Source organism: Takifugu flavidus, chromosome 18 (assembly GCF_003711565.1).
Source record: "Takifugu flavidus isolate HTHZ2018 chromosome 18, ASM371156v2, whole genome shotgun sequence".
NCBI lineage: Eukaryota > Metazoa > Chordata > Actinopteri > Tetraodontiformes > Tetraodontidae > Takifugu > Takifugu flavidus.
Window position 1 is genome coordinate 9479767 of NC_079537.1, and position 16246 is coordinate 9496012.

General features: G+C 50.1%; 1 protein-coding gene and 1 long non-coding RNA gene across 5 annotated transcripts; one reads left to right on the forward strand and one right to left on the reverse strand.

The window, feature by feature from the left end:
- Positions 1 to 1407: 1407 nt before the first annotated feature.
- LOC130514600 (uncharacterized) lies at positions 1408 to 15430 on the reverse strand. The gene is made up of 3 exons (XR_008947024.1): positions 15323 to 15430; positions 9198 to 10981; positions 1408 to 2442 (listed from the first exon to the last, which is right to left on the reverse strand). It is a non-coding gene; the product is annotated as an uncharacterized LOC130514600 (long non-coding RNA).
- On the forward strand, positions 7066 to 12243 carry shisa9b (shisa family member 9b). 4 transcript variants are annotated; one of them, XM_057014233.1, is made up of 4 exons: positions 7068 to 7832; positions 8661 to 8767; positions 10769 to 10903; positions 11541 to 12243. In XM_057014233.1, the coding sequence occupies exons 1-4, from the start codon at positions 7324 to 7326 to the stop codon at positions 11915 to 11917; spliced, it is 1128 nt and encodes a 375-aa protein (XP_056870213.1). In that variant the 5' UTR covers positions 7068 to 7323; the 3' UTR covers positions 11918 to 12243. The 4 variants fall into 4 exon arrangements, with proteins under 4 accessions (XP_056870214.1, XP_056870215.1, XP_056870213.1 ...); XM_057014232.1 differs by having other exon boundaries at positions 7069 to 7832; positions 11538 to 12243; XM_057014234.1 differs by lacking the exon at positions 10769 to 10903 and having other exon boundaries at positions 7066 to 7832; positions 11538 to 12243.
- Positions 15431 to 16246: the final 816 nt, after the last annotated feature.

The window sequence follows — 16246 nt, forward strand, 5'->3', positions numbered from 1 at the left end:
CAGAAGAAAACGACATCAAAAACGTTCCGAGCGAAGAGACGTAAAATAAAATATGCACCCGATTGTTTATCTCCCAGCAGCGGAGATAAAGTGGGAGAAGGACGAAGCTAAAAATAGCCGATTGTATAGCCAGAAAGAACAGCTGGACAAGTTGGAGGAAAACATGAGATTTTCCATGTGTGTCTGTACGTGCGCGTGTGTGTGCGCGTGTGTGTGCGTGTGTGTGTGTGTGTGTGTGTGTGAGAGAGAGACAAAGAAAAGCAAACGTTGCAGCAGAAGTGAGAGGCTGATGACTTCTTCACACTTCCCCTCTGACATTCCCACTTTTCAACAACCGTAACTTTCCCATACATCCAATTAACCCTGGAATGGCTGCTGCTCCAGGACTGCTGCCCCCCCCCCCCCCACACACACACACACACACACACACACACTCTGCCCTGTTGATGGGGGGTCAGCCGGGGCCCATCGCAGACAGAAATAACCGCCTGTTTGCTCACAGACGTGCGAAGAGTGATGGCGTCACTCCGGCGTTCCTGCAGGACACCGGTGTTGCTCTCCGGAAAGATGACGGACCCTGAAGCCCCCCCCCCACCCCCCACCCGAGCCCCCAAACCTGCCCCGTTTGTTTTCACAGGAGATTCCCTCCCTCGGCGGGCGCTGTGACCCTGGCGGTTGTGCTGACTCCGGAGGAAAGATTCCTCCCCCAGCACCTGGTTTCAGCATCTGTAAAGAGCAAAAGAAATAATAATAAAATAACAGTTATTAATTCAAACGGCTCCTGACGCCTTTGGCCCCGCGCAGCTTTTCCACGCCTGGGCGGAAAATAATTGACACGAAGCGCTCCGCACGGGCCCGAGTCCCTCTCAAATGGATAATGTTTCACGTGGCCGGCACCCCCCCGCCGCCGCCCCCACCCTCTACTTTCTTTGTCAAGTCTGCTTCCTTCATTCGTCCACTCTCATCCCGCTTTACTTCCCAGCTTCCCTCTGGGAAACCAGTTGCCCCGATTACAGACGATTTCCTTCCTCCAGCCTTTGCAGTCACGCTTGGAATGGCTGCAGTATTTACTCGGGCCCGAAGCGGTAAACTGTGGATCCCACACCCACATGACATGTGCATCACGGGCCACGAAGGCCAAGGGTTCCTGGGAGAAGACATGGTTCTAATCCCGGCAGGAAAACAACAGGCGTTCCGGGGGAACTGGGCCAATCAGTCAAAGGTCCAAACAACCTGGAGGTTTTTTAGACTGAGTACACATGAGGACCTCTGATTGGCTTCCTAACTGAATTTAGCAGGCAAAATTATAGAGAGCCCCTCTGATTACCCCCTTCGCTGTGGCTTTGGGCCCCCTGAACACCCCCTAAACTTTCCACCGAGCAGTCGGAATAATGTTGGGAGGCTGGATGAGTTTCACGTCCCCTTTTATTGGGTTCTAACATGAAGAATGAGTTGTGTTTCAGCGCCCCACCACCGCTGAAACTCACGCTGAAACACATTCACGTTTAAAATGTCACAAACCATCACGTTTACTCACCTGCAGGGGAGTAGGATCCAGACCTGTTGCAGGCCTCGGCCAGACGGGGGCGCTGTCCACCAATGTTTTTAGTGGTTTCCCCACATTTAAAGGACTTTATTGTGAGGATTTACAGCCGTGACCAGAAAATTTCATGCTTTAAATGTGAACTGAAACAAACTATATGTTAAATCTCTAAACTCTTGGGAGATCTCTAAAGTCCTTAAAACGGTCCAGAAATCCTGACGGTGCCTGGAAAATTCCATCGTACAGATTACACCCCCATCTAGTGAAATGAAAGAGTACAGGCGTTTGCTTCTCTGCTACATTTCCTCGCATCCCCTCTGATTAAATATAGAAGCTCTGTAATATCTGAAAGTGTGATAATATTATCCCCGGAGGCGAATGCTGGATCCATCACGATCCCGCAGAACTTTATCAGAACTAAATTAGGTCTGCAGCCACCAGGGCCCAGACGGATATAAAAGACACATTTGATGGGGGAAGAACTTTAAATGTGAAAGTTATTCATTGCAAATCACGTTGGACACAAATCTGTTATTTTAACCTCTGATGGTAAACCGAACTGAAGTGAGCGATGCCGACAGATTACCCATGAGTCACAGCGAGCCGCATCCGACTCTGACTGTAAATGTCAGATAAATACGACAGCGTGTAATTTGTCTTCCATTTACATCTGTTAAAAATAGAGATGTCTCTGCACAGCAGCTCTGGTGTTTATCAGGCTTGTTCGAAGGATTCCTTTTCAGACGTGTGGCCTCTTGTTTCATTCTGGAGGAAATAAAGGATTCCTCGGCACCAAATGGCTGCAGCGGAGCTCTGAAGCGGAGCGGAGGGACAGCTGAAGTGAGACACACGACTGTGGGGGAGACAAAGGCGGCAGCCGTCGTCCATCCTGGCTGCTCCTGACAAGAAACACAAGGACGATCTGTCAGGAAGAGAGACGCAGCCTCAACAAATGGAGCCGCTTCATCATGCTGTCACAACAGTCTCCTGAAGCGTGTTGTGATCAGGAGCAGCTGCATCATCAAGTCCAGTCCTCCCCGTAATGGAGGAAAGACAGTTTGGCCCTCCGACCCCCCCCTCCGGAGGCCTGATCAGAGGCAGCAACGCCCCCGGGAGGATTCAGCATGGCCGTGGGTGTGTGTGTGTGAAAGGCAGATCAGCTCCAGGGAAGAGTGTGTGCTGAAAATAGGCCTGATCGAACAGCAGTGTTTCACGTTACACTGCTGAGCTGGAGCCCTCACTCAGGTCCCCTTCACTTCCGAGGTGTCCACGACACCAAGGTCATCTGAGGGCCTTAGTCCATCAGTAGAATCTTGTCTTACTCGTGCATTTAAAGAACAAAATGTGTTTTCAAATACAAGCATTCAAAAGGGATGTCGCGCAGAGCTCGGGCAGACGTCGTTATTCATGTTGGCCACTAGAGGGCGCCAGTTGTCCCACCCTGTTGTGCGGCTATAAATATAAAAATCTTTATTTTCCTCTGAATTATTAATCATCTCTTTAGCAACGCTACACCAGCCCTCTGTTTTGATTTGTTTCAATCAGCAGCACCTTTTCAGTGAGAGCTGAAGGTAAACCAACGAGCCACAGCAGCGTAAACATGGCCAGCGTGCTCGTCTCGGGAAGAACAGGCGGACATTTCAACTTTGTTGCTGTTATCGAGTCATAAGTTTCTAGGATACGAGCCAGTTCTGGATATCTCTGCAGAGGCAGCTAAGCAGTTTCTCCCCTCCAAGCATCTAATGTAGCGAAGCAGCAAAAGCATTAGAGCCCCCCCCCCCACCACCACCACCACCCCATCCCAGACCCAGGGTATCTGGGTCTCTCGCACATAATGCATCGCCTCCGGCCAAGAACGTTTCACAAAGGCAAGGTGAACAGTCAATGACATCCGAAAATAGCCACCAAATGGACGAGATCTCCGGAGGAAAACCGCCGACGTTCATCTGCTCTGCGTTTCTGGCCTTTTCAGTGCGTAAATGTGACTTTGGATCTTGAAAACAGCCACGCGTTTCAGTGCATTAACAAGAAAAGACGACACGCATGATGAACCCGCACCTGACTGAGGGTTTGGTTTCGGTTTCTGGCTGCTTGTGTTTTCACTAAGTGTTTAAAATACCAGTAAAAGCGAGCGCGAGGAGTGAGATCTGCACCGTCAGACCAGCGTCCCTCCCAGAGGCCGGAATGCTCATTATGCCTGAAGCTCACCGGGTTAGAAGAAGTGAACCCTCGCTCCTCCATAATGAGGGCCGGGCAGGCGGCCAGAGAGGCCTGCAGACGGACTGGGGGAAGCAGCATCCTCGGCGGGCTGCAGTCAGGCCCGGCTGCCTCAGAGGTCAGAGGTGAGGAGGGCGGGAAAGTGCTGAGGAGATGGGAAAAGTTCACAATTCCTCCCTTTTAATGCAGCGGCGGCTAATTTGAACAAACCAGGGCGGGTCAGTCCGAACAATCAGCATCTGCTGCAAAGCCCTTTAAGATCAAAGGTATGTTTTAATTTAATTTCCATTTAATGAAGCGGGTCGTATGTATATTTAATTAGAAGCATTTGCTGTGATTCTCCCGGTGTGTGAAATCGGACGGCTTTTCTGCAGCTCCTTCTCACTGTTATTTTTAGAGGAAATCAGCCACTTGTGATTAGCTCCTGTTTTCTTAAAGGGACCTGACCAAACGAGGCGGAAACCGAGGCCATCAGCTGCCATCGGTGCAAACGCTTTGGACCTTCCTGGGCTCGGACCCGGGCTATTTTCGGCTGCAGGGGTCCGATTTTCTGAGAGATCACAGAGACAAACTCATCTGCATCATTACCCCCCCCCCCCCCCTTTCCCTCCTCCCAGAAAAGAATGTGAATCATCCGAGCAAAAATTGACATTTCCTCTCGCATCGGCTCATCTGATCTCACTCCGCTTTGATCTGATGGTGGAAGACTCAGAACTGCGGCCTAATCCAGCTGCAGATTAGATTTAAAATGTGCCAAAAAACCCGGGGGGGGGGGGGGGGGGGGTGATTTAAGAATTAGGACGCTTTGACAGCGGCGACGGGGACGTGTGTGCATGTCGACGTGCATGTGCGGCTCACAGAGAGTAGCGTCAGGTCTCCGACGGTCATCCTGGCAGCTTTCCCCCGTTGCCATGACGACGCCTCTCCGCACTCCTCTGCCTCTCGAGTACGAACGCGCGCGAGGAGCGAAAATGACAGACAGACAGACAGACAGACGGGCGGACAGACAGACGGACGGACGGACGCCGCTCGCTGCCCCACTTTGACTACAAATGGCTTAAAGGCGTCTGAGACGTTGCACGCGCCGCCGCTTTTAGGCCGATTGTTCTCGAGCTATCTATAGTCGTGCAAAAGTGTGTCGCTCCGATCTAAACTTCACTGTCATCCCACATTAATGGAGCCGATCACGCGGATCTCGGGATTAAATGATTAACGCGCGCAAACCTACAGCTGGATTAAATAACTCAGTGTGTGCGTGCGCGTGTGTGTGTGAACGGTAAGACTGTTAAATATATCATCTACACACGCGCACACGTGCATCTTCGGGGCTGAGCGTTTTCTCGTCGTGGAGTTTAGAGGCGAAGGAATCAAGTTGGACATTTGGAAAACCAGTCTGAGAGAATCAGTTTTTCCAAAACGTGCCAGCTCGTCTCTCACTCACACACGCACGCACGCACGCGCGCGAGAGTGTTTCCTTACTGTCACCTTTGTGTGTGCGTGTGTTCCTCTCAGCAGATGAAATGAAACCGCAGTTGAAAGTGTGTAATCTCAACACACGCACACACACACACACACGCAGATGAAATGAAACCGCAGTTGAAAGTGTGTAATCTCAACACACACACACACGCACACCCACACACACCCGCACACTCCTTCCAGCGTGTGTGACTTTGATCCGGCGGTACCAGCTGCGAGCTGAGGCCGCGACACTGGATCACCAGACAAAGGCGCGTCTGTGCGCGAGTGTCTGCTGCACGTTCACGCGCCGCATCATTGTCACGGAGTGTTTTCCTCGAACTTCTTTCGACGAGATACAGGATGGCGATGCAGACACAGAGGGGTTTTTGCTGGTCCCGGGACAGTGAAGGGGCCGCTGCGCGTCCTTGGTCACCATCGACAGGCGCCGATGCGACAATCAAACCTGTTCACGCAGCTGATTGTTGGTTCCGAAAAGGAAAAAAGGAGCACACGCACGTGTATGAATATGCAGAACTACGCGGCTTTTGACGGCATTTGCAATGAGCGGACTGAGGCAGCTGGGTGACACCGGAGGCTAATGCTAACGCCACAGCCCCATTACTGAGACGGAGTCGCTTTCTAATTGCGGGTTATCTGGGGCTCCGCGTTTTCACGGGAAGCAGCAGAAAATGGACAAAGGGGAAAGAAAGCTGCTTGTTAGAAACCCCCGGAAGCTCCTAATGTGAAGAAGTAATGAAGCCCAGCTGCTTCCACCTGAAGCCGGATGTTGCAGAACAACAAATGTGAAAGCACCAGCAACCCAAAGAGAAGCCGAACGTCCAAAAAAACAACGACGCCACAGCGCGTCAGTTGGACTTGGCAACGATGGGATGTTTAAACCCAACCGTCTGAAGTCAGTCAGACCTCAGGAATTTTTTTTTTATTTTTTTTTTTTAAAAACAATCAAATCAAACTTTCCAGCCTCCTTAGGGAGCGTGCAAACTATTTCTAGTTTCTTTAAAGATGCTCCCAAAACTCTCCTGACAGTCAGTTGTAAATAAAAGCAGCCTCATAAAATGATTCAGCATCAAAGAAAGAAAAGGCTGAGATTCCTCAGGCGGCCGCTAACGAGCCTCTGTTCGTTAATCATAATTTTAGATAAAACGGATCCTCTAAAAATAAACAGCGGGCGAGCTTTTCTCCGACGTGAGGCTGTCAGGTCGCCGTGTTTGTACCTGATCACCGAGGATGCCTGTTTGACACGTTGCATAAGCGTCTAATAATAATGTTATTACGTTTCAGACAAACTCGGATTATTGGAATGTTGCTGTGCGCAAAAGGAATCTAAATAAACCCAATTATCACACAAAACGCTGATGTGAGGAGTTTTTAAAGACGCCCCAAGAGTCTCAGTGGCCAGAACAGTTGGATCATAGCATAATACTCGACTTGTGCTAATGTTAGCAAAATTGGTAGTGGCCCTCACAGAGAGGGGCAGAGATGGACTGATAAAAAATGTTATTAGATATGCCTGAAAGCTCTGAGGATCACGGTGAGGCCCTAAAAGCGAGATGAAGTCATAATTTACATCATTTTCATTAAACTGAAGAAAAATGTCTCAAAAGCTGTGGTTTGAAGAGGCTCAGTGACCAAAAAAAGAAGAGAAAATCAGATTTACGTAGAGGTTTTTCAGAAATTAATGTTTAAAATAACATCATGACGCAATACGATACATACTTTACCGTATGTACATTAGAATATACGTGGAAATTGTCTCATTACAGTGTTAAAAAGTGGCAGAGAGGGAAGTAATTACAGCTAAATGCGCCTCCTCTCTCCCTCTCTCTCTCTCTGTCTCTCTCTCTCTCTCTGAGGTTTCTGACACCCCCAGCAGAACCGGGCAGGTGCGTCAACAACAGTCAGAACATTAGTGCCACAGCCTGTTTTCCTTTTCTTTCCCTCGGACAAAGAAGACCTGCTGCGCTTTTACGCATCGCAGTTGGAACGAGGCGCGTTTACGCATGGACGCGGCTCTGTCCGGAGGATGCGTCCGAATTCAAGGGAGCCTGTCGGAGCGTAAAAAGGGGTGAAAACAAGCAACGATGCGGGGGGCAGAGCTGCTACTCGGGTACTTTATGCTCAAAGTTCTGGTGTGTGATGCCGAGGGCGAGCCGGGTGAAGCAGCCGACGAATTAATGTTGGTGACCGAGTTTAACGACACGACCGAGGCGGACAGAGAGCCGACAGAGAGCCCGCGCACAGAGGACAAATGCCGCGGTTACTACGACGTGATGGGCCAGTGGGATCCGCCTTTCGTGTGCACGACGGGCAGCTACCTGTACTGCTGCGGGACGTGCGGCTTCAGGTTCTGCTGCGCGTTCAAAAGCTCCCGGCTGGACCAGACCACCTGTAAGAATTACGACACGCCGCCGTGGTTGATGACTGGGAGACCCCCGCCCAAAGTGGAAGTGTCACTGGACGCCGCCAAGGATAAAACCAACATGATCGTGTATGTGATCTGCGGAGTGGTGGCCATTATGGCCCTGATAGGAATCTTCACCAAGCTGGGTTTGGAGAAGACGCACCGGCCACAGCGGGAAAACACGTCACGGTAGGAGACCCACAACTCTCTTTCAGCTGTTCAACACAGTTCTCTCTGATTTTTAACCCGAGTGGATCCGTAAAAACGTGCCCAGCGTGCGCGGGTGTGGTGCGCGAGTGCGCAAAGACGAATGCAACAAGTGAATGTGTGGAGAGCTGCAGAATTTTAAACTTTAAAAAATGATAATTCTATAACCGGGTCAACATCTTGATCTGGTATTTACTCATGAAACAGAAAACACACACACACACACACACACAGTCTGATCTAGCAGTCTTTCTCCCACCCATCAATCACAGCACATCGCCTCTGATGTAAATGGTTTCTGTCAGCTGTTCTTTGTTGACAGGCCAGATTTACGCTGACATGCTGTTAAGCTACACGTTTCCAGTCGGGTTTTAAGCACTTAATAGATGCAACTGTGAAATGTGATTGACAGCAGAGCTCTGCCTGCCATGGGCTCGGTACCCATGTCAGCGTCTGTGGGTTCAGTCTCAGATCTTTTAGCTTCAGTCCCCAAAACGCCTGAGAAGAGAGCTCTACACCTGCGTGGCACAGGTATTCCTCAGGGTACCGTGCCCGGGCTCTTCCTTTTTACCCTTTACACTATGAACCATCACCTCCAAAAGTGATGACAGGTGTCCCCTAAACTCATCATCATCATCATCATTGATTTAGACATAAAGAGCTGATTGCTCTTGAAAGGAAGTGATGGAACACTTGCACAGGAATTAGGGTTGTTTCTGCTCTTGCTAACTTTTGTAATCAACAAAAACGAAGAGACAGACGCTCCTCTCCTCTCTAACGCTGTTACGCCTCTCCTCTCCACCCTTGCAGAGCTCTGGCACACGTCATCCGCCACCCTGCCTCCGACCACATGGACGACATCGGCCTCGGTCAGCACTACGAGAACATACACACCCGAGTGACAGTGAAAAGTCTCCGTGAGTACCGCCCGCCACCATCAAAACACAACTCCCCACAAACCCACGGTCCTTTCTTGGCCAGCCGGGGTCTCACATTATTCCACGCACTTATTCAGGAACGCCGACGCTGACACGCTCCCACAAAGATGTATAAAAAAGCTAACCTGATCACCGTGCTAACCCCCAACACACTCACACACCTCTCCCTGGTAGCTGGATAATTATGCAAATGACGGGCCATAAAAGAAAAGCTTTCACCGGCAGGAGAGCCTTTCACTGTTACATTCATCACCCGGACAACGGCGTTTTTTAAAGAGTAATTGCTGCCGACGCCGATTAAGTCAGCTGTCGTGCGGTTTGCACCGCGGCGACAAATGCCAGCGAATGCTTCAAAAAGTTCAAATATTCTAAGAAAAGCGCCACGTGTAAAATAAAAACAACACCCCACCTGCTGGCTGCTGATGGGCACAGATCCAATGAGTCTCCAAATCCGTTTATTCGCCGTCCGGTTTGACCAAAACCGCCTGAAAGCTCCGGTCAGATCAGGACAGGCAGCCTGGACGGACGATCCTTCCAGATGTTTGGTTGCTGGCTGGTTCGGAGGCAACGTCCAAGTCAGGAGTCCCGTTTTTGTTGCAAAACCACGTGCTTGTGTCCTCTGCTCGTCCTCTCCGGCTGGACAGATGTTCTCACATTCCAGAGGGAGCCCCGTTTCTTCAGAGAGAGCAACAATCTGTCGGGCTGGACGCTCCGCAGGCAGCCGCCTAGATGGAAACACAAAGCAAAGCATTTCAGTAGCATCGGGAAAAGGACCCTGAGACTTCCGGAGGCCGTAACCCCCCCCCCCCGGAGATGTTAGACAGGTCTAATCATTGAGCCTCTAAATGGTGACGTAGACACTACAAAAAAATGCAGTGTGGAAGATAACACAGACAGATGTGCTCTTTAACCTGCCTCTGTCTGTCTGTCTGTCTGTCTGTCTGTCTGTCTGTCTGTCTGTCTGTCTGTCTGTCTGTCTGTCTGTCTGTCTGTCTGTCTGTCTGTCTGAGCAACCTTCTCCTTGTCCCGTTCCTTTCAGGTCGTATAGCTCTGAAAATACTCCCTTAAATCTTTGATGAGTTCCTGGTGGGGGTGGGGGGGGGGGTGTCTGGAGTGGAAACTTGCTTGTTTCCCCAAACAAGAGCAGAGCCTTTAACCTCACAAGCGTGCGACTCTGTACCAGCGGCGGGCACCGGCGCCACCACACCAGCACGCCAGCACGCCGCAGATCTGATCGTGTGATGCCGGAGCGTCGATACTTTCTGGAATTCCGGATTAATTAGAACAGTTAGAAAGTTTCCAGCTTGACCAGTTGGGAATAAGAGCCTATTAGCCTATTTCCTGTATTAATCATCTGTTTTACTGGACACGTTTTAAGTCCGTAAACTTTAAATTATGAAGTATAAAACTGACGGATGTTCTGTGAAGAAGTCTAGAAGTTAGGTTTAAACTGGACGGATGCGCACGTGTAAAAAAAAGAGAGAGATCTACATCGTGCACAAATGGTCCCCTCCTATAGGTACAAAGCTGTATTGATCTCCTCCGTCTAAACGAGGAGGCGCCGCGAACATCTGCTTGTTCTGTGGTGCCAGCAGGCGGGAGGCCAGACTGTTTGCCGTGCACCCGTTAATTTAGCAGATGTCTACTGTGGGATTAGAACAGAACCGTCACGGCTCCCCAGCTGGGTCTGGAGGAGAAACACTGAGGGGAAAGTGGTCGCGTCTCCACGTCAGGCCGTCAAGCCCATTTAACCAAAGCCCGGATTGAAAGCAACACTTCCACCCAGGGCGGTCGCACAATCGCTCGCTCTCCTTTTCTATTTAAGCTCATGACTTTTGTCGCCATGGTAGCACGAAGCCCTGCATGCAGGTTTCCTTATATAAAGCTTAACGTTTAGCATCTGAGATCAGGAGAGGCTTAATAAGACTCACCACTGCTAACTCATCATTTCTTAGTACCTACTTGCGGTTCCTCTCCCAGATATGGACCACATGAACAACATGGCGTCCGCCCTGGTCACGCAGCCGTATCCGGACGTGGGGCAGCTGACCAGCCCGTACGAGCAACAGCAGCCCGTCAAGGACCTCAGCCAGTACACCACGCTCAAGGCTGTGGGTGAGGACACCTCCCGTGCGTCCACACAGTGAAAAAGATGCTCGCCCCTGTCCTCCTTCGCCAGAGAACTCAACGTTTCTAAAAGACAAAACGAATATATTTACGTGCCAGTTTCTCAAACACCATCTGAGGAGAATCACAACAAGTACCAAAATAGTCCCAGTCTGCAAGATCACGCCAGTGAAATTCTGCCGAGCGCTAAAATAAACACGGAAACGTCTCATCTGTATTTGTGAAATTGCGTTCTGGATGATTCTCTGAGCAATAAAAATAAGTGCAAGAATGCACCGAATAACCAGTGTTTTGCACTGACGGTGTCAAACCGGTTAACGTGCATGAACGTCTGAGCCTCTCTGGCAGCTAATCGGCTGGGGTGCAGCTGAATAAACTGATAATTAGAGAAAATAAAAATAGAGCAAAGCTTAGCTAATGAGACTGGGGACAGGGGACAATCAGGAGCTTTTAAAGCCCAACTGATTCAGGGCGCAGAGAAGAGATGCGGCTCATATTTGACCTTTGACCTGCATTCACTCTGGAGGCAGACATAGTCTGATTTGAAGTATGAGCACTGGTCCATGTGGAGGACAGGGTGCTAACGAGAGGCCTGCAATCACCATGTTTATCTGTTTGCTAGCAGAGAAAGCTAACGAGGGCTTCTACGGCAACCGGCGGCAGGTGATGGAGATGGCGACCAAGGGGAGCCTTCCCATGGAAGCGCTGGATATGGAGCCGGAGCCCAGTAACCCCTACAGCCCCCCCAGGCAGCTGAAGCAGAACGGACACAGGTATAAGAGCCACAGGAGCCACAGCTCTCAGTCGCTGTGCTACAGCGCCGCCGCCACCGCCACCAGCCCGGCGGCGCCGTGGCCCTGGGAGAGCCAGGAGGCGGCGGGCCTCCGACAGAGCTGCATCCCCAAAAGACTCTGCATCGTGGAGAAGGAGGTACGCTCCACGCGCTACGTGCCCCCGCAGCCCTACTTCGTCACCAACAGCAAGACGGAGGTGACGGTATGAGGAGGCCTGGGGACGGCGGCGGCGGCGGCGACAGGGGGACGCTCAGCAGCATTCACCTAATCAGTTAAAGCACATAACTCACTGAGGCTGTGGATTATAACATCCGGCGGCCATTTTGTACATTTTCAAAAGCGCGAGCTGTGGCGGGTTTGTGGCGGGTGTCAGACCCAGGACTCCGCCCACCGAAGGCTTCATGTACTTCCCGAGCCGGTATCGCCCGCAGCCGCGTTGCCATTAGTACCAGCATGTGTGTGTGAATATCATCAATAGTCAAGGATTGAAGTTATGCCACCAAATATCAGATTCAATAAAAATCAAACACCTGCCGCGTCTGTGCTGGTTGGAGGCTCCCGGGGACGCGCTGGCTGTCAGGTTGCGCGTAAAAAAAATGTATTGATTTAAATAAACGATTATGGGGATTGGATGGGGATGACCCCCGCGAGGACGTAGACCCTCTCCTGGTGTTAAAGGCCGTTCTCGGAGGTCCATTTGGTGGGACAGCAGCTTTTCTGACGCGGTTTAATGGGCGAGTTTCCGCCCCCTCTGAAGAGGAGCCACCTGTGGCCTCAGAGCAGCCGTCTGGACCTGTTTACAGAACTTCAGCTCCAACGAGCCTCATTTTAGTCAGAGAGAGAAGAAATGACGCCAGGAGACATTTCGGTTAATTAGCAAATGATGTCTCCGACCGCGAGGGTGAGTCCCTCCGGAGATGGAACCAGCACAATAACCCAGTTCAGTCAGACGGAGAGATGCCTCGGTGTCCCAGGGCGCGCGTGTGTGTGTCTGTGTGTGTGTGTGTGGTGGCGGTGGGTGGGGAAGGGGTCTCATAGTAAATTTTTCGTGAGAGAATTGCATCATTTGTTGGCCGTGAAAATCCACGGGGAGGAACAAACAAACAAACAAACAAATGCACCGGTGGGAAAAATAAGGCGTTAATTCAGGGGTCGTCCTCAGAGAGCAGGTGGTGTCTGTCTGTCTGTCTGTCTGTCTGTCTGTCTGTCTGTCTGTCTGTCTGTCGTTCAGCTCCAGTTTGGGCTGAAATACACTGATGTTGACTTCAACACTGGTCTCCATGGCGATAATAATGTTTTTTAGTGTGTGTGTGTGTGTGTGTGGGGGGGGGGGTGGTAGTAGAGTTGTCCGTATTTTATGGTGTGATCTGCTGTAACGTTGGATTGTTTGCTCTGGTGGGGGGGCAGATGCTGGTCTGGAATGCTGCTCACGCTCCGTATTCACTCTGATGTAGAGGACGGATATCTCCCATCATTGTGCTGCGGCACAATCAGGCGCTGAAGCTCCGAGAGCTTCTGAAGGGTGAGATTAGGAGCTCAGTGAGGAGCTCCTGCACCCGGCAGCAGCGGTGGTTCCAGGCTGAAGGAGCCTGATGACTCTCACAGGATTACCACGGCGACCTCTCACTTTTGGAAAGTTTGGAGGGATCATTTGTTCCTTACAAAGGGAGATAAGAGCACACGGCTCCATGACACCATCAGTTCTGAGGACGCTGATGTTCCCTCAAACACCTGCTGGAACATCTCGCCTTCATTTTCTCTCCTTGAATATCAGAGCTAGAGTAAAGTAGATCCAGCAGAACCTCTGAAACAGCCACAGGTTCATCAAAATCATCAAGTTTGATTGAGTTTAAGAGAGAAAAACATCCCTAAAATCACCATCTGCATTTGGATTGTGATGTATTATTTAACCCCCCCATTATTTCCTCCTCCTGCGTCCCTGGCCGTTGCCGTACGCCTCCTGCAGAGGCGAAGACACTGCCCATTTATACCGACCTGTCAGGGAACTGAAAGAAACAGGTCATCTGGAGTGGATCTGCTGGAAATTGGGTTACTTTTAAATGTAACACATAAAGACACAAAAGGAGACAAACTAACCAACATGACAGCTGAGCTATAGGCTGCAACGCTAAGTTAATATGATAACTAGGCAATTTTAACGGTTGTTGAACTGAATTCCTACTGGAATGAGGATCAGGTGAGGGCACGAGCCTCCTGGAACACGCCACCATCGTGGCGAAGGTTCAGAGGGGCTCGATGTCTCACAACTTTGACAGGTGCTGTGGTGACTTTGCTCCAGCCTGCTGTTCCAAATGAGTTTCCCGACCACAAAAATTGGATCAATCTTTCCCCTGGACACAGCTGCTGGGGAAAATGAACGACTCGTCCTTCCGAAATGACATTCAGATGTAGGGAGCATCGGGGGGGCTAAAAACAGCAGCTTTACCTGAGCAGCATCGTTCTGCGCTCCATCAATGGAAAATTAGCATTCAAACATGGAAAATTCTACTTATTACTCACTCTTCCTGACTCAGAGATCCAGATGTTGGGGGACTATAAAAACAGGCCAAGATGGTTCATCTGCCATGATGGGGGAGGGGGGGGATCGAGCACAGAGAGTTTATCTTCCTCTTCAAACATTTGGAAACAGTCTTTTGTAATAAATCCTCAAATGTCAACAATCTAATATTTAAATTGGGGATTCAGCTGGAATTGGCAGCAGCACCGGTCACGTATCCGACCAGGAAAATCGAAGCGGCTTCGTGATGTCGTGGGCAGCTCGGCTCTGATTGGGTCACACCGATCACTGTCAATTACGATACGGCGGCTGGGTCCCTATCACATCTGTTACCAGAGGAGATGGATCCTCTGTCATCCCAGAGAGCAGCGAGACCACAGCGAGGCCGCTGTTATTAATAGAAAATGCAGTGTGTGTCGAGGGTCTTGGGCTGTCACACACAGGAGGGGGCATCTGGGTTCACACAGATAAGCTGAGACACAGCACCTACAGGGGTGAAAGGTGGCGGAACAAGCCTGTTTGTGGCTGATGAAAACAGAGGGGATGGAGATTATACAGCCGTCTGCCAGATGGGGGCAGTGTCGAGCGAGCATGAAATCAAGTTAATGTGATTTATATTCAAATTCAACGTTTAGAAGGGGCATCTGTTCTGCTCAGAAATGAGACAAGAGAAAAACAAATCTCAAGATGTGTGCGGGGGGGGGGGGGGGGGGGGGGGGGCAATAATGCAGATGGAATATTGTTCTGGCTGTCTGCTTTGGTTGTACGGACCACTAGGAACCACGTCATGTGCAGCAGATGAGAGCAACAGCAGGGTGCAACATTGTCCCCATCCAGAGGGTCCCTTCCCCCAGGCAGGCTGGGCCAAATAGCACCGGTTCGGATCCTAATCTCAACTCATCAATTCAAACCATTTGATTGTTGGACCCTTTTTAGTCATCTATGAAACAGATTAGTCGAGTTTTACTTCTATAACAGCAAAACCAGTTCAGACCAGTTCAGGAGCTTTTCCTGGGACATTCATGTTCCACCAACTCATCTGACTTGTATTCATTCATGTGTCTGTAATTTTCAAAACTGTTTGAAGGGAAAAACCTTGTGTGTCAGTGCTGGAGCCAATCAGAGGAGTTCATCAGGGCAGCAACGACCACTTCAGCGCTCCAGGTGGCAGGTTTGGACCTCGGTAAACCTTCAGCCTTTTTAGGAACAAAAGAGCTGTTGTGTTGCTTCCATGCACACACGTGGGACGTTTAAAAGCAGCAATTATAGTCATGAAATGTTCAGAATGAAATACTTTGCTCTGGAAGGTTAAGAGAACCCCGGGGACAACTGGGCCAACAGCGCCCTCTAACGGGCAGTGAAATAACTTTAAATTGACCCATTAAAATGTTTATGAAATGTAAATTTATCCTTCATCACATGACATGAGCACGACTAGATCCGAGGGACAACCAGGATGTGTTCAACACCGGGCAGGAAGCAAATCAATTAAATTAATGTGCAAGCACACAACCTTATCGGGGGCTGGTTGTCCTTCAGAGCATGACCAGTTCATGGATGTCCAAAAGTACCCAGATACCAAGAAAGAGTAAACACAAAGTTAGTCATTGCAGTCATTGAGATTATTAGGAAACAGTCCTCTGAAACTGAGCCTGTCCTGCTTGAACTAGTGAACGCGAGCAGGTTTACAGGGTCCGTGGAGCCTCAGACCACGTTATCGTCTCCTTAACAAAAAGGTGGCGAGAAAATAAAGATCGCTATTAGACCACCTTATGAACTTGGCCGTGGGCGAGAGGGCTCATTCCGTCTCCTTATCGCTGCATAATGGTTAAAATCCACATCACTGTAAAACCAACACAGCCGGTGACACAAGAGTCAACAGTAAAAGGCCACTTGGCTGTAGTCTCCATAATGTTGATATGACTGTAAGATTATGTTAAAGAAATCACAGCGATGATTCAGGGATCCCTCTCAAACGGGTCGTTGAAGCTCACGGGGGCAAGGGTCAGCTAACGTATT

Bases quoted from the DNA above. Each gene is read 5' to 3' on its own strand.
- shisa9b (XM_057014232.1), top strand. From the start codon at position 7,324: ATGCGGGGGGCAGAGCTGCTACTCGGGTACTTTATGCTCAAAGTTCTG. The intron at 8,768-10,768 runs GTGAGTACCGCC...TTCCTCTCCCAG, and splicing joins AGTGACAGTGAAAAGTCTCC to ATATGGACCACATGAACAAC. The intron at 10,904-11,537 runs GTGAGGACACCT...TCTGTTTGCTAG, and splicing joins CACCACGCTCAAGGCTGTGG to CAGAGAAAGCTAACGAGGGC.